The sequence below is a fragment of the Eurytemora carolleeae genome, unplaced genomic scaffold (assembly GCF_000591075.1).
Source record: "Eurytemora carolleeae unplaced genomic scaffold, Eaff_2.0 scaffold128, whole genome shotgun sequence".
Lineage (NCBI taxonomy): Eukaryota > Metazoa > Arthropoda > Copepoda > Calanoida > Temoridae > Eurytemora > Eurytemora carolleeae.
In genome coordinates this window covers 379,650-404,193 of record NW_019396173.1, presented here as the reverse complement: position 1 = coordinate 404,193, position 24,544 = coordinate 379,650, and the positions used below count along the sequence as shown (strand labels likewise).

At 30.6% G+C, this 24,544-nt stretch overlaps 1 protein-coding gene across 1 annotated transcript in view; it reads right to left on the bottom strand.

Annotated features, from left to right (window-relative positions):
* Nucleotides 1–518: 518 nt before the first annotated feature.
* Nucleotides 519–24,544, bottom strand: part of LOC111697172 (urea transporter 1) — a 29,105-nt gene continuing 5,079 nt past the window's right edge. The window contains exons 4-19 of the mRNA XM_023467075.1: nucleotides 22,817–22,885; nucleotides 22,372–22,417; nucleotides 21,427–21,525; nucleotides 18,783–18,846; nucleotides 12,331–12,410; nucleotides 10,716–10,788; nucleotides 10,294–10,335; nucleotides 9,763–9,811; nucleotides 9,416–9,518; nucleotides 8,616–8,662; nucleotides 4,068–4,223; nucleotides 3,323–3,388; nucleotides 2,941–2,982; nucleotides 2,280–2,348; nucleotides 1,748–1,786; nucleotides 519–644 (exon numbers count right to left, since the gene is read on the bottom strand). Coding sequence (XP_023322843.1) covers nucleotides 588–644; nucleotides 1,748–1,786; nucleotides 2,280–2,348; nucleotides 2,941–2,982; nucleotides 3,323–3,388; nucleotides 4,068–4,223; nucleotides 8,616–8,662; nucleotides 9,416–9,518; nucleotides 9,763–9,811; nucleotides 10,294–10,335; nucleotides 10,716–10,788; nucleotides 12,331–12,410; nucleotides 18,783–18,846; nucleotides 21,427–21,525; nucleotides 22,372–22,417; nucleotides 22,817–22,885 — 1,101 coding nt within the window. The 3' untranslated portion in view covers nucleotides 519–587. The remainder of the gene's footprint in view (nucleotides 645–1,747; nucleotides 1,787–2,279; nucleotides 2,349–2,940; nucleotides 2,983–3,322; nucleotides 3,389–4,067; nucleotides 4,224–8,615; nucleotides 8,663–9,415; nucleotides 9,519–9,762; nucleotides 9,812–10,293; nucleotides 10,336–10,715; nucleotides 10,789–12,330; nucleotides 12,411–18,782; nucleotides 18,847–21,426; nucleotides 21,526–22,371; nucleotides 22,418–22,816; nucleotides 22,886–24,544) is intronic.

Below are 24,544 nucleotides of genomic sequence, written 5' to 3'. Positions count from 1 at the left end.
ATTTTATAGAGGTTTTATAATTAATGGTTAACAAAGTCACCTTTGCTTGAGCAAAGGATATTATGACTAATAAAAAAACCATAAATAATTTGAGAAATATACCATGCATACATTTTGTCTAAAAAAATACTAAGTGCACAAACTTCCTTTAAGAAACTAACATTTTTTACAATTTTCAATCAGGTCTCCACAATCTTGTTAGAAAACTATAAAAATATTCCAGAAATTATCGTACTTTTAAAACAAAATTTTTTTCTAGATTTCGGAAAGTTTACTGTTTGGATGAAGTTTGTAGCCCAGCTTTGAAATACAGGGTTACCCATAAAGGATGAGATTGTGAAGACGACTTGAAACTCTTCAAATATGACGATCCCAAGTTTAAGTTAAGTCTTTTGTCTTGTTTATTTTATGATTTGGCAAAGAAAGAAATAAGTTTTGGAAATCATTAATGTAAAGAAACTTTATCCTACGAAGTGAGTAACCCTGTATTTCATAGTCTACACATAAATCATGTTGAAATCGTTTCTAAATATAATTTTAAATCGGTGATGAGGATGCACGAAGAATGAACAATGAAAAATAATAATTTATATTTTATCCAGAATCTTTTCCAGAGCAGGTTCAAGCTCCTCAGGAGAGGAATCCTGAAATCAGATATTTTCAAATGTCGTCTTTTATCAACTACTTTTAGAGTTTGTTCTTGAAGTAAACAAATAGAATAATACTGTAGCCTAGGCTCTAATAACAAAAATTGAAACATCTGCTTTTGCTTTTTTAATTAATAAGTAAATAATATTAATGTCTGCGCACAAACTATATACAGTTTGTAATCGATTCAAATTTTAGTTATTTCTTTGATTTGCCCATATTTTGATTCAATCATTTCACTCGGACACTATTTTTTATTTTAGATTTAATCAATATAAGTTTCGTTAAAGATTTCTTAATTCAAAAGGTGCATTATATCAATAATCGATGTTATTAAAACGAAATTTTTTATGACCAATCTTTGGTTTTGACTGTAATGATAAACATTAAATAGAAAAATGATTTTCGTCTTTGACATTTATTTATACAGGAATATATCACAACTTTATAACAGCTGTACACAATTATTTTATCATTATATATAAGCGAAGACGACATTCATTCTGATTTTATTGGTTAGTAAACAACATGAAATTTTGAAATTAATGTTTTATCAAGACCTAATAAATTTTGATTGAATTTAATACCTAAAAACTAAATGAGATCAAATAAAACAGATTTGATTTTAATCCAGTCAAAGAATGCCGACGGAATGCCGATTGAATGCCGACGTTTTCAAAAATCAAGATGGTACTCCTCGTCCGAACCCTCCTTCAAACATTCATATCAAAGGGAGGGATCACATGTTTAAAAGTGGAGGGATCACGTGTTTAAAAGTTAGCCAATATATAAATTAAGTCTGCAGAAATCATCTAATCGGAATAATATTGGAGGCCCTGGGTGTATTATTTGGAGGCATGATTTTGAGGCCCCAAGCTTTTCCTGAAAAATTCCTAACTTTTCGAAAATATTGACTGACCCGGCCGTTTCTTGTGTCCATCGGAAAGTGAGACCCCAAATTTTCCTAGGAGAACCAAACTTTGACATTGGATTCTGAAGAGTGAAAACTCGAGATTTTATTGAATGATTATCGGAAGCCCTTATGTTTTTTAGAGCTTGCGAGGTAAGACGACTTTATTAATCTTCTATGAATATTTACCTGGAGAAACACGTTTCTTTTAGTTTCAGGAGTTGATTCCTAAAATAGTTTTACAAAATTTTATTTAGTAATTAAAATTAATAAATATGTAGATACAGGAGATACCCTGAAAGGATGATACTGTAAAACCAACCTAGAACTCTTAAAATATGACGATTTAAATATTGTTGTGCCTTGAATATAGTCTTTAAATGCATTATTTAATGATGTGTTGGAAAAAGAAATAAGTTAACAGTTGCAGGGAGTCATAAATAAAAGGAAACATAAATTTTCAATTCCAAGTACATTCGGCGTTTAAATCTCATTCTTTGGTAACCCTGCGTATATAAACATGCACGTATTTACAGCCATGATATTTGGTTGAACACAACACAATGCTCAATAAAAATTCTTACAATCGTTCTTGTGCATAAGAAATAGGTCAATTTTCCCTTTATGGTGGATTTTGAATAAATATCTAGATATCCATATCCTTCTCGACTCTTGATGTTTATTTGTGATGTTGAGAGTGAGACTAAAGAATATTTTCTACCTGACTAAATGCCCTTCTTTTTGCCTGTCTCCAAGCTTCTATAGCTTGCTTCTCAGGATAGGACATCTCCTTGGAACAACGTTTTAAAATAAGAATTTATAGAAGTTTAAATTAGCAAAAAAATTACAAGAACCAATTTTCTCAAATTCATTTATTTAATGCAATGTGCTTTCAAGGTACACTACATTTACAACGGTAATATTTAAAATGTCATCTGATCAATAATGTAGAAGATATCGTCGTTTTCATAGCGTTTAGATTAGACAATTTTCTTCACTGTTTCTGTACCAGATATCCGGGACCTTAAGTCACTATTAGGAAAAACACGATTGAAAACGATAACTTTTCTAAGTAAAAAACATGGATATCTCATTCAGTCTTGATCATAAAAAGCTTTTATCTAACACTAATTTTTGGAGCACTGCAAGTGCTCTACCAAAAAAACTTTCGTTATATTCTCTTCAAATTAATATTTAAAGCTCTACGTAAATATCAACAACGACAAGCTATTTTTGTCTATCACAAGATTCCTTTTCTTTTTTCAATCTTACATTAGTGATAATTAATATAAGTAGACAAAAGGAACTTTAAACGTTATTCTTTTTCAGGTGTAGCTATTTGTATTTCAATTTTATACTGAAATATGTGATTAAAATATCACCTGGACCCTGATTAATGATGTCCCACAAGAACTTGGCCGTGACTAAACAAATGATAGCAATAAACAGATGTATTACCAATGTGAAGTAGACTACCCTTTTTCTTTCATTAGATTAGATTAGGATTTTTTTACTTGCGACTGTTTATATCTAAGTTTTAAATTACAAATAATCAAAGACGACAAAGATTCCGTTTTATATCGTATTTTATTTATTATTTGCAGAAACCAATTTTATCAAAAAACTAACATAAAAATGTCCAGTTTGCAATTAAAAGAAAAAAGATTGCATAATCTGAAATCAAAAGAGAGAAAATTAATTTTTATGTTTAAATTTTTACATGTGAAAATAGTTTTAAGATAATTTTAAATTAAAACATTTTACCTGTGAAGCCATTAATATTACTATTGTGCACAGGGTCATAGGTACAGTTAGTACAGGAAGCTGATCCTAAAAGATATTATTATTATTATTATTATTATTATTATTATCATTATTATTATTATTATTATTATTATTATTATTATTATTATTATTATTATTATTATTATTATTATTATTATTACTATCATTATTATTATTATTATTATTATTATTATTATTATTATTATTATTATTATTATTATTATTATTATTATTATTATTATTATTATTATTATTATTATTATTATTATTATTATTATTATTATTATTATTATTATTATTATTATTATTATTATTATTATTATTATTATTATTATTATTATTATTATTATTATTATTATTATTATTATTATTATTATTATTATTATTATTATTATTATTATTATTATTATTATTATTATTATTATTATTATTATTATTATTATTATTATTATTATTATTATTATTATTATTATTATTATTATTATTATTATTATTATTATTATTATTATTATTATTATTATTATTATTATTATTATTATTATTATTATTATTATTNCAAGATATTAATATAAAAATATTATAATAAAAATAATAATTTAATACCAAACTTTTATTATGAATAACAATAAAAACCTGGGCAACGTGGAGTACTCCAGCTAGTTTGTATTTTTATTCTTATTATTATCATCATTATTACTATTAGCTGTAGTAATGAGCATATTACCTTATCCATAGTTATCCTAAGTGCAGCTTGAATGCAGACTGTAGCTAGAGTATTAACTAGACCAGCAACGAAGGAGACAGGGGAGAAAGGGAAGAAAACACATGCCACAGAGGACATGGCTAGAAGAGCATTGTAGCCCCACACTCCGTCATAAATCTAGAAAATAGATATCAAAATTAAAATTAAAAATTTAGTTAAAAATTTAATTGTTTTTTAATATATTTAGTTCAGTTACTTATGTAGTTTTTTTTTTAATAAAATTCGGTCTCAATGATGCTCCAAACCTCAGAGAGTAAATAAAGTTAGTTTCAAATTTTTTGAAAATATATTTCGGCCAAGGTTGACCCTCGTCAGTTATTGAGATTTCTTTCTGTCATGAAGATTCAAAACAAACAATTTTTACTTTTCTTAGTATTCAATTTGTCATAATTTTTTTATTTAACCCTATCCCTGCTGGGGTACTTGAAAACCAGGATACGCTGGGGGGGGGGGTAGGCAGTTAGTATTAAAGCCCGGTTTTAGGCCTAAAGGGAGGGCTTTGGGTATGTAAGAAAAGTCAGAAAATTTCAACAGCCTCAGACCAATACTTTTTGAGTTATGTAAAAAAAACTACAGGGGGGGTCAAATTGACCCCCCCCCCAGCAGGAATAGGGTTAAGATGCAAAATGTATTTTTTTATTTATGAAAATGTACCTTGTTATTTATGGTTTAGATAATAATAAAATGTTAAGTATCTCATTCTTTCTTTATTAAGTTTTTATATGCTTAAAAGTTTCATGGAAAGAGAAACACAGATAAGTGCTTTTTATTGTACTAAAATATAGTATTATAAATACAAATAAGGACCAATTCATTCTTTATGTTAATTTAAAGAAGTTAAAACATCTCTGGTTTTTAAATAATTTATAAGGAGAGTAAATTTTAGATTTATACAAGATATTTGACAAGATATCATTATATTGACAAGGTATCATGTCTGATTTGAGTAAACCACCCTCAGACTATTTATAAAACAAAAGTTTTTGTGTGATAAATTACTAGCTGAATATACATTTCTTATATTGCAGGAAAGGAATTGAGTTTTTGTCACAAACTCTGATTTTCTATAAATTCCTATTTCTCTGCAACCCAATGTCGTAGACCTTAGATATTTCAAACTATGAATTCTTTTGCATCAAATTATCTTAGTTTGAAATATCAAAAGTCTACAACATCAGGTTCCATAGATATAGGGACTAGGAAATTTGAGCTTGTGACAAAAACTCAATTCCTTCACAAACGCCAAAATTTGATTCTTTTTGGCAATTTTCGTCCTCACCCTGTAATATGGTTTCTTTTCTACCCGATACGTTTTTGACAGACGTACTTTCCCTCGTCATGATTCAAACTCATGATTATACAGTGAAGCAGAAACTTTTGAAGATTTTTCCAAATTAAACTGAGTTTTGAATACCAAAGCGGTTTTTTAAAACAAATTTCATAACATTCTTTTTTATTCACAAATGCCGGAAACATATTTTTAAGTTGGGATTCCAATTAAACTTTGAAATGTAGGAACAAAACTAATAAACCAAGTTTTGTTTTCAAGAATTTATTTAAGTTTCGACCTCCAAGATTAAAATGATAAACGAAACGTCTGTTCATTGTTAAATGTGCAAGTTTCAATATTACAGTGAACAGGGTTTAAGAGAAAGCAGAAACGTTTAGAAATATTAACAATTTTGTCCATCGAAAAAACTCATCAAAACTGGAAAGTGCACTTTAAAAAACTTGTCTTTCACAATCGTATTTTTTTTAGGCTTAAATTATAAAATTATCATTGTTTGATCTATATTTAGGGNCCTCTCTCAATCTCTCACTCAACCCCTCACACAACCCCTCCAACTCCTCACTCATCTTTAACTCACAATTCACTGCTTTCATAAAATATGCCATCTCATCTCCAGCCAATAAGAATCTTTTATTTGCAATAACTACCCTAGGCACATGATTTCGCACATTTTTAACAAGGTTTAAAACCCAAAACTAAACTGGTTTTTGGGTTTGTAAAATCAATACAATCTGTTTCTTTTTATACTAAACTCAATGATTAAAATCTTTTCAGGTTATTAGTTTTTAAAAGTCAAGAAATTTCACGATGAAAGTGTCAAAAATGGGAGTGGGAGCCATTATCTTCCTCTTAACCTACTCTCTTTCTGGCACAGAAGATTTTTCTGCACTACTATTCATTCCAATTTTTGAATTAATAAATCATAACTTTCTTTTTTTTGGTGGGTGCAGGAGTGTTTTACATCGGTTTGATGGTCAGCTATAGACTAAAATATATTTTTAAAATGCAAAAAATCAAGAGTGAATAATCAATATTTGATCAAGATATTGATAGTTTAGTTCTATTATCTACCAATTACAAAATATGAATAATCAATATTTGATAAAATATTAATAGTTTAGTTCTATTATCTACCAATTACAAAAGATGAATAATCAATATTTGATCAAGATATTAATAGTTTAGTTCTTAACGATTCTGCCGTCATAAGAGACAGACAAATGTGAAAATAATTTATATACAGTAATTGATCTAATTATCGAATTCTAGATGCTCACATATTAAGATTTAAGTAGTAATCTCTGTTTGGATGTCCCATCATAACTCATGAGCCCCTGTACCAATTTGCATCAAATTTTAAGTATCCTGGTTTAAAAATTCTACGTTGAGTCACCTCACATTTAATGAGAAACTGGGTTTCCCAACTATTCTATATATATATATCGTTACCGAAGGGCCAGGCGTTGCCCGTGGAAAAAAATGTTGAAAAAAAATTTGAAATTTGAAAAAATAAATAAAAAATTGAAGAAGAAAAAATTTCGATTTTTTTTTGCAGCCTATGACTTTCCCCGGCCCCTTTCCCCATTAGTGTCCACTTTGTAATTTTTTAACGGTTCTGGCGATATATCTCTTGACATGTTCAGGGCAAATTTACAGTTATAAAACAGTTACAAAGATGTTGAGTTTTTGCCACAAACTCTGATGTTCTAATTTCTATATCTTTGTAACCCAATGTCGTAGACCATAGATATTTCAAACTTTTAATACTTAAAGATAAAATAATCTAAGTTTAAATATCAAAGGTTTGCACCATCAGGTTGCAAAGATATTGTGATCAGAAGATTTGAGTTTGTGACAAAACTCAATTCCTTTAAACAAATCGTTATACCGCTTTATATACTGGTAATAATGTGAGAATCAGAAAACTGTGGAATGAATGTTGTATTTTTTCTTCCTTGAAAAATACCGCTAAGAATTTTGTAATCTACAATTGTTTTAATGAAATACCGCTATACATGTTCTCGGCATTTTTTAGATATTGGTCATTTGCAAATTGCAACAATCTTAATGAAATTTCATAGTTAAAAGAATAAATAACATGAATTATACTGTGTTTTGGTTCTCACTGGATGTATATCAAGATTCTGGAATATTCCAGAAAATTTTTCTCATTTCATTGTTTCTTCTGATTTCTAGAAATTCAATGGGTAATTTGTTTAAAAGTAAAATATTGTTGTATACTGCCCAGGGCCACCACAATTGCATTAATTCTGCTTTTCGTCAAAACTCAGAATATTTGTTTATTGTTACAAAAGTTATTTACGAAAATGCATTTTCACCCCCCCCCCCCTGCACTAAACCATTTGGAATTAAAAACAGTTTTGGACGACACGATAAATTGTCATTTCCAATATGAATGTATTTTTCAAAACAACATTTATTTTACCAAATCATAAATTTGGCCATATTTGTAAATCTTAATCTTTACATGGAACTAAGTCCTACAAATCTAAAGAAATATTTTCTGAATGGGACTGTCGAAATAATTTTAAAGGAAGTGTTCGCGAAAAATGAAAGGGAGGATAGGCTGAACCCCTTTCTCCTTATAGACGCAAAAGATAGAATTAAAATTAGTAGCGATCTACATTGAATTCAATTCGAGATCATCCCATAACCTATCCCATAACCATAACATACTTCGCGAACCCTCCCTTTATGTGACCCTTTATTTCCTGAGTTATATGTAGAACTTGGATGTTCGTCCGAGGAGGTAAGGTAGGAAATTGACAAAATATCTTCTCATTCACGGTTTAAAGGACACTGTTGTGAATCGAGCATGTAGTTCTTTAAATAAAGGGTAATTTAATATTACATAGACAGTCCCTTTAAATAAAGGTTTATTTAATATTCCGTAGACAGCCCCTTTAAATAAAGGGTTATTTAATATTCCGTAGACAGTCCCTTTAAATAAAAGGTTATTTAATATTACGTAGACAGTCCCTTTAAATAAAGGGTTATTTAATATTCCGTAGACATCCCCTTTAAATAAAGGGTTATTTAATATTACGCAGACAGTCCCTTTAAATAAAGGGTTATTTAATATTACGCAGGCTGTCCCTTTAAATAAAGGGTTATTTAATATTGTGTAGACAGTCTCTTTAAATAAAAGGTTATTTAATACTACGTAGACAGTCCCTTTAAATTGATGAAATATAAACCTGATAATAATCCTCTTCTGGTAGAATTGATATCGCCATTAAACATCCTAGAATCAAAAATAATTAATCTATTAATCAATAAACTTCAAAGGAATTGAGTCTTTTGCACAAACTTAAATTTTCTAATCCCTACATCTATATAGGGTTTACGGCAGAGATAAAGGGATATAGTTTGTGGCAAAAATTCAATTTCACTCAACCAAAAAATCCAAAAAAAATCCTTTAGAAAAAAATTGTTTAATCTTGTTCAACAGACAAATTATTTAATAAAAGATCAAATTGTAAAAAAGATAAAGAAAATCTCCTAATCAAAACTAAAAAAAATAAGCTTATGTGTTGTGTCCCAAAAAAAATCAAGCAAAAAAACACAATTAACACCTTAAAAACTATTTCGTACCATTTGAGTTTATAAGAAACAAAGAAATTTTTGTCAAGCAACTTCGTGAATGAAACAGGTTTTTAAAATATGTTCCATCTTTTTAACAATGATGAATATATTACTCTTCTTGGTTAAATAATAAAAAGATAAATTTCGTTATTAAACCTGCTCTGTCATCGTTACTTTCATCCTTTTAAATACATTAATGTACATTTTGCAGATATTTGTCTGCTATTATCATTTAATGCTAGGCTTCTAGCTTCTTAATTCTTGGAAATTCAGCAATTAAAACAGAAAAAATCTGCGAAATTTTTTTGTTTTCGCTGAACAATGAAAAAATGGTGGTACGGAAATTACCATTAAAGTGTCATACATATATAGATAAAGGGTCGAGAAGCGACCTAAAAGTAATATACATTACCTATTGTGGCACCAATAGTGTTCATAGTAAAGAGAAGAGGAGAAGATAAAAGAACTCCAAGATTCATTAGCATAGAGGAGACTATACTATTACAGGCATACACCTAGATTAATGGAATAATTTTATATGTTTTTACATTTCTAAGATAGGGTCTAATTTAAAGTTTCGTAAAGCCTTGACCATTGATTTTACCTAACTAACTTATACTTTTTTGTAGACCTAGATATTCACATTTTACAACTATAAAAACATGTTTTGGCTTTAGCTTTAAGAATTAATTGGCAAAATTATTGTGGCTAGTGCCCAGAAGGCATAGTTATGTTAGTATACGTTTTTCATTTCATTACCTGCCCCATAGATACTAGAATACCCCTTCCAACTCCACACCAAGATATTCTAAAATAAATTAACAATTTTGCAATAAAAATATTTTTGTTTAAAGTGCTTTTTTCATAAAAAAAATAAATTTTATTTTGTTGGCTATAAAGAAAGCAACATTCAAGACTCACTAAACTAATTTTTTCATGTGTGTGCCATGGTAAATTACAAGAAAAATTTGAAAAAACTACATTTCTCAATTTGGTCTACACTAAAACCACAGTTTTTGAAAACCAGAACAAATCTGTGTCATAAAAGCTAAAAATATTTTCAATTTTCTCTACCCTATGTTATCCCCAGAAAAAAACATGTTTAAAAGGTCAAATTTTGTTCGAAAGTCACAACTTTCTGAAATATTGACAGAACCGTTAAATCCACGTGCTATGGTAACCCAAGAAAAAAGTGCAATAAATGCCGAGAATATATAAACGATAAACATACATAAATAGGGGCGCGAAGCTCTCTAAAGCTTAAAAATTGATCAATTATCTATTTCTTACCTTCCATCCCCGCAATAGGGGTCACTAAAGCAAGAACAATCTCTGAATATAGTTTACATAATTTTAAAAATGTAACATTAAAAAGTACTTTAAAAGTGTGGAAAAAAACTCAAGCAAAGGAATTAAGATTTTTCCACAAACATAAATATTCTAATCCCGAAATCATTACAACATGATTTTAAAAACCTTTGATATTTCAATATTAATTTATACTACTTGATCTACCAGAATTTATAGTTTAATTAAAATATCAAAGGTCTACGAAATCGGGTTGTAAAGATATAGGAATTAGAAAATCAATTCCTTTTAATCGACCAATTTTTTGGCAGAAAAATGTATTATTTATTTTAAAGGCTTTAATGAATTTCAAATCGATCTAAAAAGATTTTTTTTCTTTTGATAATTTATTTGATTTTGCTTTCCTAGCATTAAAGGTTCGCGCCACAATAGAGATTGGTTCAGGAGCAGGTTTCAGGGTCAGGAATATACACAGAGCTAGGGAATACAGGTTCATGTTCATGTTTGTGTTCATGTTCATTTTTGTTCATGTTCATGGTCATGTTCATGTTCATGTTCATGTTCATGTTCATGTTCATGTTCATGTTAATTTTCATGTTCACGTTCATGTGCTCATGTTTGTTCATGTGTATTTCATGTTCATGTTCATGTTCATGTTCATGTTCATGTTTATGTTCATGTTCATGTTCATGTTCATGTTCATGTTCATGTTCATGTTCATGTACATGTTCATGTTCATGTTCATGTTCATGTTTATGTTAATTTTCATGTTCACGTTCATGTGCTCATGTTTGTTCATGTGTATGTTCATGTTCATGTTCATGTTCATATTCATGTTCATGTTCATATTCATGTTCATAAATTCATGTTCATATTCATGTTCATATTCATGTTCATATTCATGTTAATTTTCATGTTCATGTTCATATGTTCATGTTTGTTCATGTTCATGTTCTTGTTCATGTTCATATTCATGGTCATGTTCATGTCAAAGTACAGTACATTTTTAATTTTAATTTTCAGTTTAAAGTTTATGTAATCTTATTTAACTAAATATTAAAGGGAGTGTTCGCGAAAAATGAAAAGGGGTATAGGCTTAATGCGATAAAAAAGCGTTTTTGATCACGGCTAATCTTACTTCTATTTGTTGCGTCTATAAGGAGAAAATTGTTAAAGACGTCTCATACCGAATAACTTAGCAGCGGCCATACAAATTGAGAAAATTGCAACATACTACTTAGACCGTAAAAAATCAAATTAATTTCAAACAAATCATTTAGATATTACGACCTATAGTCATCGATTATCTTTCGCCACATTTGTATATAGTTTATATTTTATAATATTTTATTTTTTTTATAAAACGTTTTCAACGGATTTCGAAAATTGTGAGTGGTGTGCGGCATTCTTAGATAGTTGCGCAAGCGACAAGAGAAATAAACAAATTAATTAACAAATATTATAAAAAATAAACTATAAAACAAATGTGACGAAAGATAATCGATGACTATAGGTTGTAATATCTGAATGATTTGTTTGAAATTAAATTGATTTTTTTAACGGTCTAAGTCGTAGTTGCAATTTTCTCAATTTGTATGGGCGCAAAGTTATTCGGTATGAGACGTCTTTAACAATTTTCTCCTTATAGACGCAACAGATAGAAGTAAGATTAGTAGCGATCAAAAGCGCTTTTTTTTATCGAACTAAGCCTATATCCCCTTTCATTTTTCGCGAACACTCCCTTTAATGTTCACTGTTTCTTTTAAATTAAGTTAATTTAAATTAAATTTTCGTTGCTGTTTTGTTAAAGAAATGATCACTCAGCTCAAACTCTTATTTTCTAAAACCATATATTTGCAACCAACCTGATGATATGTAATGTATAAACATATCTTAAACGTTGACTATTTGTAGTCTGGTTTGAAATTGCAAAAATTTGAAATTAAAAAAAATATTTTGAGGCGAGTAATCAGTTTGGCTATATCATGCATTATACAAAATATAATTAATGAATGTTACCTATAATATTGAACGGAAGAGCCATGTACGGAACATTGACTTTACCCAGAAAGTTCAGAAACGCACTCGCAAAGAATACACTGAAATAAATTTAAATTAAAAAATATACCAATAAAATTTTGCCAGGGTACAATTGAGATTAAAAGTCATAACCCCCAGGATCAGTTCGGTTTCTTCTATTTAATTACAACCGTGTTTTGGTTTATAGTTCAACAATCTTTAAACTTACAGAGTTTTTCAAAACACATCATCCAATAAAAAGAATATAACAGAGAATCAACGAAAAATTGTGATAATAAGTGACAGCTTTATGGGACAACGACCAAAAATTAGAAAAAATGTGAATGAGTGAATGATTAGAAATAAATCAGTATAAAAAACTAGCAAAATTGCAATGTTTCGTTATAAAAGAAAGAAAGGAGACGACAATTGTTTCACTGTGAGTTTTGGAAAGAAGTAAAGATTAAAATATTTTCTATAATTGTAAGGGAGATGGTCGGCCACGAACCAAATATGGATGTTTATTTACTAAACATAAACTCTAAAAAGGTTTGGATGGTTTAGAATGGGTGGAGGGTTGAACATGAAACTATCCTGAGTAAAAAGTAGGCCACCTAGGGTGCAATCAAACCCCTGGCGTGTGTCAGTTTCAGTTCACCAGAATTTAGAATTTAGAATTTTACAACAAGTTTCATCTTGCATATAGATCACAGAAAATATTCGAAATGTTATTGTTAACGTTTTAAAAGAATGGCAAAAATATTGTTTAATTTTTTTTCCTGTGTCTAGAATTTTCTTAGCTTTCTGCATTAAAAAAATCCAGAACCCAAAATTTTATTTGTGAAAATATTGAAATTTTTTTGAATTACATTTATTAATGACTAGGAAACCTAGGGTGATATTATTGGGTGACCCCCCCTCCCCCTGTAATGTCGTGGCGTGGGAACTATGTCAACCAAATAAATTAATTATAAAACAATAGATACTGTATCTATTACTATAGACTACATTTTCACAAATTTACAATTTGCAATTTTAAATGAACTGTCAACGTATTATAAAAGGATTGTCAACGTAATTTAAAGGGACTGTCTACGTATTTTAAAAGGATTGTCAACGTAATTTAAAGGGACTGTCAACGTATTATAAAAGGATTGTCAACGTAATTTAAAGGGACTGTCAACGTAATTTAAAGGGACTGTCAACTGGGGGGGTGAATTAGCTTTCGAATTATCATCAATCGTTTTACTGTGTTCAATAAATCTATATCAATGTACACCCGACAACCATCGCAGATAATCTAAAACAGATTTTGTTACCACCTTCTTGAGAAAAGATGTTGGTCAAAATAATAACATTATCATCCTTTAAATATTGCTATTTTACAGGGATTTGAATAGAACATGTGAAACCCGTTTGTCATTGTTTTTCTTTCTTCCAATTTGAAGTGTCGTATTTAAGATAGGTATATAAAAAATGTTGTGTAAAAAACTGCAAAGAAATTAAGTATTTGCTACAAACTCAAATTGTTTAATCCCTATATATCTACAACCTGATGGTGGAAACCTTTAATATTTAAAACTTAAACCATTTAATCTGCAGGGTGTCCCAAAAACATGGGAATTCAGTGACGAATTTGATATCGTCTTTGTTATGAATTAGCACTGTAATACCTAATTTCAAAAGCCATAATATTATTATGTTCCGAAGCCGTCGGGGGGAGGGGTGGGGGGTTATTGGGTAATTTCCCGAAAGAAGCCCATTTTAGAAAAACCAGAGGAAAAACATTAAACGAAATTTATAAATTGTCATTAGTAAAAAACTCTCGAGGAGTACTAGATGACACTACCCACCCACAAGAAATGGCACGATATGAAAATTCTATCAAAAGAAAATCATTTATGATCATATTTTATCAAGAATTCATTTTTTAAGTCATTTGAAAGGGACTGTAAGCGTAATTTCATGTGACCTTTTATTTAAAGATGGCATTGTAAGATTCACAAGAGTACCCCTTGAAACCTTTATCTGATCAATAATTTGGAAGATATCTTCGTTCATCTAGGTTTAAAAATGTTTTCTTCAGAATAGAAATGTGCAGGTCACTTTTGTAGAGAAACCACAATTAAAATAATTAGTTTTTAATATTATAAACATTGAGATCTAATTCATACTTGATCAGACAAAGTTTTATATGGTACCGTTGTGAATCGGGCATTTCCATGTCGTCATTACGCTTACAGTTCTTTTAAGAATTTAAGAAGATAAAAAATATATGTATGTATATATCGAATGTCTTGTGTTTTAGCTATCTGTAATATCCAATATTTGAAAGATTTATCTCTCTCTAAATTATACTATATTTATCTATATTTATGTTGTTTTGAGATCTACCTACATGTTGGATTTTAGGTCAGATAAGAATTGATAAAATATAGAAAAACAAGAAAATTTTGGAAGCTGAAAGTCCAGTACGAAAACGGACGTGAACAATATTTATTATTTGGTGATNGTTACTAAAGCCTAAATAGAAGCTCAAAACTGTGCTGGAGCTCAAAAATGCCTAATTGCAGTAATAAATCTTTGTCCGTCCACCGTATAGAATTTCAAGATCTAAAGCTATAAACACACAGACACAACCTAGAGGAACTCGACACACAGACACAACCTAGAGGAACTCGACACACAGACACAAGCTAGAGGAACTCGGCAGTTCGGAAACATAAAAATGAGAATTTGTGTCCTTCTTTGTTTTTATAAACATAGGAATATGTCCGACTGCTGGGAAAAGTTTCATAAAGTTCAAAACTGGGTTAACGTACTCAGAAGTGTCGCAATGCCTTGGCCATTGATTTTATCGTTTTATAGTTTTGAAGAAGCAATTGGAAAAATTATCATCGAATTTCAGAAGAGCTTCCATCCTTTCGATCACTGATGACGATTTTCCAATTCCTATATGTTTGCAATCAGATGGTTTACACCTTTGATGTTTCAGACTTTAACTATTTGATCCTTCAAAATTCATAATTTGAAATGTTAAAGATTTACGTGCGACATCAGATTATCAGTTATAACGATTATAAAATAGATTTTGAGTCAAGTAATAAGTTCCTTAATTTTACGAATTTTACATAATTTCAAACCCTTTGTTTGGATGTCTCTTATAGAATTTAAATAAACCTTTTCTTTTTTAAAAATTACAAAATGAAATTTGTAAATTTTAGTAGTTTTACGTTTATATAAGTCGATCAAAACTTATTTAGGACGATCAGGCGTATACATCAAAGATTCTAAGATTCTCAACACCACTGTTGTTTCATACAAACTTTCTATCTTTCCATTTAGTGATTGAAATCTAAATGTTAAACCATGAATAATCTATATTCAAAGCTTTAGTATAACGATCCACAAATCCGCATTAAATCAGAGTGGCAATCAACACATTACAGAAATAACAACTTGGCAAGAGACATTTAAATTCAGATATATTACTATAAAACCATCTCCCTAACTTAGACCGGAGGGGGGAGGGTAGATTATAGGGGAGGGGGAGCGTACAAGAAATTATGGTTAGGTCTGGAGAATAATTAATCGTATTCAGACCCACCCTCCGACCCCACGACCCTTCAGCCACAAATAATATACAGGGGGTCCCAAAAAAATCGCACATTTTCTCTCGAAGAATATACACTGTTGTAAAATAAAAACTGATCATTTTTTCTTTTTTTTGGAAGGTTGTAAAAATCGTTGGACACCCTGTAGTACTTGATAATATGTTGGACACCCTGTAGTACTTGATAATATGGAATTGTGTTACTGTCATATATGGTGCTTCCTCATAATGTTCATTTATGTCCCCAAGCAACTAATCATCCAATTTTAAAATGGGTGGGGCAGGAGCCTGGGGGGCCCGGGGTTCTAATCTAATCTAATCTAATCTAATCTAATCTAATCTAATCTAATCTAATCTAATCTAATCTAATCTAGTCTAATCTAATCTAATCTAATCTAATTTAATCTAATCCAACAAAACCCATTTTGGAATTATTCTCCATAGTATATTTATTTTGATAAAAGGATGGGCTACGGAGGGGGGGGGAGGGGGTTCAAACCCAATTATCATCCCGGACGAAAAGAGCTAGAGTTCATCGCGTCATCTCGGTAGAGATTTCAACGCCTCGTTTTAATTATATTTTCCTTCTACGGTTCAAATTTAGACTCTATTCAACATGATTAAATATAAATTCGTGATTGGAGGGGGAGGGGGGAAGGGGGGGGAGGATATTCGTCTAAAAATTAAAAAAAATATTTAATTTAATTTCCCATGCCCCAAACAGTAAGCATATTTGCACAATTTTTACAAGTTTAGACTGAACTTCGTTTAGGGTTAAACAATTTTACTGTATGGTGTAAAACAGTTTATTGGCATTTTTTGGTTCGTTTTTTAACATTCAAGGTTAAATGTTTACATTTTAAAGTTTCCACGAGAATCTGAACAAATAAATGTTATACTCTAGAACTATTCGCATCTACAGCAATATTAATGCTAATATAATATATTCGGCCAACAAATATATATATATAAATATATTTATATATAACAAATAATTTAAGAAGATTCGTTGTTTTTAAAAATGGTTTCGATAAAAAATGTTATATTTAAAAATGTAAACTTAGAGAAAATGCAACATTGAAAAAGACATAAATCGCAAAAGAACCTTCTCTTTCTGATTTTATTTAAAATCCCAATCCATTGCATAAATCCTAATGACAAGCATTATTTAAAAAACCGTGTTCCATCATGAAGCAGCATGCAGACTTCAAAGGTCCGGAATTATGTAAATTTGGACAAGATGTAATCAAGGTTCAGATGGGTAGATAGATAGATAGATAGATAATCGAGGTTCAGATAGATAGATAGATATAATCGAGGTTTAGATAGATAGATAGATAGATAGATAGATAGATAGATAGATAGATAGATAGATGTAATCAAGGTTCAGATGGGTAGATAGATAGATAGATAGATAATCGAGGTTCAGATAGATAGATAGATATAATCGAGGTTCAGATAGATAGATAGATAGATAGATGTAATCAAGGTTCAGATGGATAGATAGATATAATCGTGGTTCAGATAGATAGATAGATAGAAAGATATATTCCAGGTTCAGATGGATAAATAGATATAATCGAGGTTCAGATAGATAGATAGATAGATAGATGTAATCAAGGTTCAGATGGATAGATAGATATATTCGAGGTTCAGATAGATAGATAGATATATTCGAGGTTCAGATGGATAGATAGATATAATCGAGGTTTAGATAGATAGATTGATAGATAGATGTAATCAAGGTTCAGATGGATAGATAGATATATTCGAGGTTCAGATGGATAGATAGATATAATCGAGGTTCAGATAGATAGATAGTTAGATAGATGTAATCAAGGTTAGGATAGATAGATGGATAGATTTAAAATTTAAAATATGAAGTATAATGCAAGCTAATTTTAGGGGAGTGTATATCATATTTACATAAATACATCCTTATTCAGAAAAAAATAAATAATAAAAAAATAATTTGCTTTTCTTACAATATTTATCTACCTACAGCCTACAGGCTTAATTTCAAGTGACTCTCTGGCTGGGGGGGGGGCGTTTGGCGCCCCCCCCTGTAGTGCTTTTGTACTAGCACTCTCATTTTTGACATTATCACTGTGAAATTGTGTGACTTTTAGTGAATAGTAATTTAAAATATTTTTTTTAAAAATATTTTTTTTATTTTTAGGATAGGGGGTAGGGTACAGGGCGGAAAAAAGTCCGGCCTGTAAAAAATATAAAGTTGCTCATAACTTGTTTGTGACAGATCTTAAAACTATTTTTTTTAAAGCCCTTGATAAATGCATGTAGAATCATGAAACACCGTTTAATATTTGTTTAAAACAAAACAAAAATATTTTTAAATTTTTTTTGACCCCTTTTTTAGGCATTTTTTCCACCCTCTCTAGCACCCAAACAATTAAAGTTATCGGTCTAATTTTTTTTCTTTGAGCTGGCCTTGAAAAATTGGGCTATGAGCATGCATTTCAAGCCTATACCTATTCTCTAAGGCCTATTTCTAGGGGGGGGGGGGCTATACATAGATTCAGACCCCCCAACCTTGATAGGGTTAAAGATTGACATGGTTGATTCACAGAGGTACTATATTGATCATTAACAAAACCAACAATGGGGAAGATATTCGACTAAAAGAGCTAAATTCTGGAAATTTCGTTCTTTTTTCTGCTGCATAAAATCCTTATGTCAATTTTAGCAATAAAAAACGCTGAGTAATGAATTTTCAGATAGAAAAAGAATTATCTTTTTAATAATTTTGATCAAATTCCAATTCCACTTGAAATTACGTAGGCAGTCCCTTTAAAACGCCTTTTACAATGATAGTTTATACCTTGCAACGGATCCAATGACGATTGCAATCCACATGTGTGCAGTTCTCTCCCCTCCATTCATACCTTCATATCAAAATAATTATTTTTCAAAAGATGAATAATTTTCTAAGAAATTTAGATAAGCTTTAATTTTTCTAATCCTTATAAAATACATTTTACTAGAAGGGGGTCATTCGTTTGGCGTACTGTCCCAGTTTTCCTTAAATAGTTTGTAATTGTAGCATGTACAGCTTGCTCTAGCTGGTTACAAGTCGGCCCGGTACTTAATAAACCGGATTTTATAGTTTTATATCTTTGCAACCTAATGCCGTAAATAGTTAATGTAAGGATTACACTTATGCTCAGGTATTGGTATTAATAGGGACAGAGGGATTAGAAAATTAGAGTTTTTTTCCAATTTATTTTTGTCCTCAGATGATGAGGGTTTGTTGTACCGAACATAAAAGATATTTTACAAAAAATTTCTAAACATACACATTTGTTTATTAGCAAAGGGTTATGGTGTTCTGCATAATGCTTAAATCGCTTCAATAAGCCTGCCTATGTATATTAGGTATGCAGATCACTTTAGGGAGAGCCTAAAGGGTTAAAGCAAATTGAAGTAAAAACCTGCCGCACATTCAATTCTACAGAAGATAGGTAACAGGCACTAGCCGGCAGGGTTTCTTTTTATTAAAAGACTAGACGTAAACAACTTTTCAAAGTAAAATAGGATAAATAGACTTTTATGAACCTGAGAAAATATAAGAGGTATAAAATAAAAGTATAGTACAGGAGAGTACTGAAAAGAACCGCAAAAAAAGGAGAAAACCGTCGGAGAAAACACGAGAATGCAGAAAATAACCAAAAGAAAACAGGAAAGTGCAGAAAACACCAAACAAAAACAGGAGAGAACAGAGAATATCCTGAAAAAAGAGAAAACAAAAAACCAACCGAAAAAGGAGAGAACAAAAAACCAACCGAAAAAATATAGAAGAAAACAGAAAACAACCGAAAAAAATAGAAAGAATAGAAAACAATTAAGAAAAAAGTGGAAAGAACAAAAAAAATCAGGAGAAAAACAGAAGAGAACAGAAAACAACCGGGGAAAAAAGGAGAAAACAGAAAACAACTGAGAAAAAAGAGTGAGAACCGAAAATAACCGGGAAAAACAGGAGAGAACAGAAAACAACCGGGGAAAAAGTAGAGAAAACAGAAAATAACCAGAAAAAAAAGAGGAAAGAAAAGAAAAACAACCGAAATAAAACAGGAGAAAACTGAAAACAACTGGGAAAACAGGAACACACACTAGAAAAAAACAGAATGGAAAGAAGGGAACCGGGAACAGAGAATTGCAGTTTATGACTAACAATGTTCCAATATGTACAGTTTTACTTTACATGGGTTGGTAGAGAATTAACAAAATAAATTAATGCTCTTTTTACATTATTTTGAATATGTGATCCTATATGGGAAAAAACGTTCCTCCCAATTCTTACTGAAGAACAGGGGGAAAGGAAATGATTATAAAATGGTGTGGGAAAACGGAAACAGTGTTGAATGTCATGATATTATTATCCGGTGTGACCATGTCTGCCAACTGTCAGCTTTACAACCCAAATATGGGCAGACAGCTATACAATGAGACAGACAGACAGACAGATACATATACCAGGTTAAAGACAGCTGTACAAAGAGACAAACAGCTAAACTCCGCTAAAAAAAAAAAATCATGACAGAGTGAGCGATCACGTTTTAACCCCATTATTCACCCATTCAATGTAATTTTTTCACATCATCATCACTTTAAAAAAATGAATGTTATAAATCTGTGCTATTTGATAGGTATTGGAAAATATTTTAATATTCACATTTAATCTTCTTCTCGAGTGAACAAGAAAATTGAATAATAATTTCAGATTTGATATTGATACCCAGGATACAGTAGATAAGATTGCGATGGGGGGGGGGGGTTGGCGAGAGATATTTCAATAGAGAAAATAAAAAGATTTTTTTCGAAATAAAGAGGGAAGAATTATTTGGTAATTGATCTAGAAAATTGAAAGTATTACAAAGATCTTGAAAGAAAAAAGGTGTGGGGGGGGAGGTTTTTTTTGTAGATTTGAAGATGATGCAACAAAATGGGAAAGGTGTGGGGGGGGAGGTTTTTTTGTAGATTTGAAGAGGATGCAACAAAATGGGAAAGGTGTGGGGGGGGAGGTTTTTTTGTAGATTTGAAGAGGATGCAACAAAATGGGAAAGAGTTATTATTAAATTTGTTTTAAATGGAGAGACATATTTGTAAACTGTAAAATAAACTGGGGGGGGGGGGGAATTATTTGTAAATTTAAAAGAAATGTCGTTGGAACTGTAGGTAAAACTCCATTTTAAAAATAGCATTAACAGATTTACAATAATACTACCCGTATCAATAATCTGATCATTAATGTGAAAATACTGGCGGTTTTCTAGCTCGGAAATTCTTTTAATTTCTTCTTCGCTTCTGATTCAATAATAGCACAAGACACTTTTGAGAAGAGACCCCACAAATGAAAATTATCAGTTTTTTTAAAACACAAACTTGATTAGATAAAGCTCTCAAGGGTACCGTTGTGAATCGAACATTAAGATCCCTTTAAATGAATAAGACAGCTGACAATTTACCTGGGAAGACGATGGATATAACAGTTCCAACGAGAACTCCATTTAAGGGAGCTGCTCCATTCATCACCATATCCCAGGGGTGGAGCCCCAGCAGCAGCTCTAGATAGATAGATAGATATTTATATAGATAGATAGTTTTCCCAGGGGTGGAGTCCCCGCAGCTGCTCTAGATAGATAGATAGATAGATAGATATCTCAGGGGTGGAGCCCCAGCAGCTTCCCTAGATAGTTAGATAGATATCCGAGGGGTGGAGTCCACCGCAGCTGCTCTAGATAGATAGATAGATAGATAGATATCCCAGGGGTAGAGTCCCCATAGCTGCTCTAGATAGATAGATAGCTAGATATCCCAGGGGTGGAGTCCCCACAGCTGCTGTAGATAGATAGATAGATAGATAGATAACCCAGGGGTGGAGTCCCCACAGCTGCTCTAGATAGATACATAAATAGATATCCCAGGGGTGGAGTCCCCGCAGCTGCTCTAGATAGATAGATAAATAGATATCCCAGGGGTGGAGTCCCCACAGCTACTCTAGATAGATAGATAGATAGATATCCCAGGGGTGGAGTCCCTGCAGCTGCTCTTGATAGATAGATGCATGGTATGAAGTTTCACAATGGCATTTTTCCAAAGGTAACTTACTAAAGGACGTCAAAGGGATTTTATAATTTCCCTAAAGACAATTTTCCTAAATTTTTCAAATGGCTATCCCAAATAACACATTCCCAAGTGTTCCCAAAAGAACCATTTTCCAAACAACTTTCCTTGTTAAAATACCCCTAATTCCAAATTAATATTTTCCAAAATGACAATGTAAAAAGGAACAATTTTCATAATGACAATTTCTCATATTGACAATTTCCCAAACTACAGTTTTCTAAATCAAAGTTTTGAAAATTTCCAGTGACAGTTTTCGAATTTCCCCGAAATGATTAAACATTCACCTGTTATTGTTGCAACGCTACCTCCAAGAACACATCCTAATCCAACCTAGAGAATAACATGGTGAAACGTACTCTAGGTTAGAATTATTGCAGGTGTTCCAGGAAACATTATAGTTTAGAGACGACTTCAATTGCTTTGATCTTTGAAAGAATTTGCGGCATTCATCATCGTACATCAACATGCGACCAGTATGATTCTTGAAACAAAAACCACTGTCCCCTAGTCCTGTCATTTTCAAAATGTGTTCTGCTTTAAAACAACTGTAATTATAAAGATTTGATTAGGTTTAGACAATTTCAGTTTTATTTATTAAATTGAAATCTAATGAAAATTCTCATATCTCCTGTAAATTTAAATGCTAAAAAGATTAACTGGTCGTTCAGTGGGACACCCTATATCAAGTTGAAATAATTTAAACATTAAAAAGTTTCTGGAAAATCTGACCTCCCAGTTTAGCATAAAGATGGCCAACAGTATGAAGAAGGCACAGAGAGGATTGTTCACAAAACATGGCTAAAATATAATAATATATTAAATTATTTCTATAATAACGGTTTGAGGTGTGCGTGTGAGAAATCTAGGTTTCTGTTTTCAAAAAACGGAAACAGCACGTGTGCTACAATCTATACTAGGAACAATGCAGGCCTGAGGCCTACCTTGTTTTTGTTTCTATTTAGGCTGCAGACATTTTAAAATACAAATACAGTGTGAACCGTAATAATATGGAATTGGAGTAGGAGTAGGAGGGGAATAAAGCATATATCATTTAAAGGGACAGACCGACTATGTAAGGTAGTTGAACTAAGTATGCAGTGTTGCAGACTAATTATTTTGGATTCATTTTAGATATATAAAACTTTTTAAAGATCTGTAAATCCTGAGTTTGAGCGCAAAGTCGACGTTCAAAATCGTACTTTTAGTTGGATACGTTTTCAGAATATTTTTTTTTTAATTATTAAATAACAACGACATAAAATGTAAACAAAATTCTACAGTAAACTAATTTGTTGTTTAGGAACAGGTTGAGAAAATAAAAATTAATCTTATTTTCGAAAATAAGTAATCTTGTTCAATTATTAGTTTCTATTTTCTCATTATTCTAGTTTCTCATTTGTCACAAAGATTTTTTGCAGATTTTCTGGAATTATTATTGAAAAGACGATATTTGAAGAATTTGTAGAAATCTGCGTATAAATTCATAGAAAATAAGATATTCAATATAATGATGAAAATGAAATGATTGATTCTAGCATTGATTTACTGCAGACAAATTTCTTTTAAGAAATATATTCCTAAGCATCTAATTAGTTTACTGTATTTTTACTTTATTTTTCGTCGTCGTTATTCAATAATTTAAAAAACTCAATTCTGAAAACGTATCCATCCAAATTCATGATTTTGAACGTCGAATATGTACTCAAACTTGAGTCTAACAGTTGTCTTCCTATTCCAGATTGTTTATGTCCTACTCGACTGTATTTTAATAATTTTGGTTTTTAAAAGAAAAAAAGCTTAACCCATATAAATCTAGATTGCCATAAAAATTAGTTTAAATTGGCAAGATTTTGTCGACTTTGAAGTGTCGCAACGCTTTTAGCTTTGATTTACTATTGTGTAACCCCTTATGATAATGAATTGGCTGGATTAGTTGATAAGACAATCTGAAAAACTGACCTAGCTGATATCCTTGTCATGTTTTCAACTCTTTAAATAAAAAATTTTCTACCCCTGATTCTATAACTGTAATTAAATATCTTGAGAAGATCAGACATTATAAAGGAAATTAATTAGTTAAATTCACAACAAATTCCAAGTTTATTACCCGAACCATAAAACAATATATTCACAAGTGCTTCCATTTTTGAATTGTACATTCCGTTGTATTCGATTTTTTTGTTATTGATTTAAAAAAATTCAATTCTTTAAAAGCATTTTTTTTTCATGTATAATAAGGAATTAGACACATTTCAAACCTTTTGCTTATTATTCTTATTTGTATATTTTACAGTACATTGTATACTGACCAGTCTAGATTTAATAATAGGATTTTACAATTGAATACACTGTACTCAAGGAATCGTTTATATATCCAAATCAGTTTAATCGGATTTCCGCATATTCAATTAAGGTAATATGGCTTGTACTCAGGATTGGAGAAGGAGGAGGGGGGGG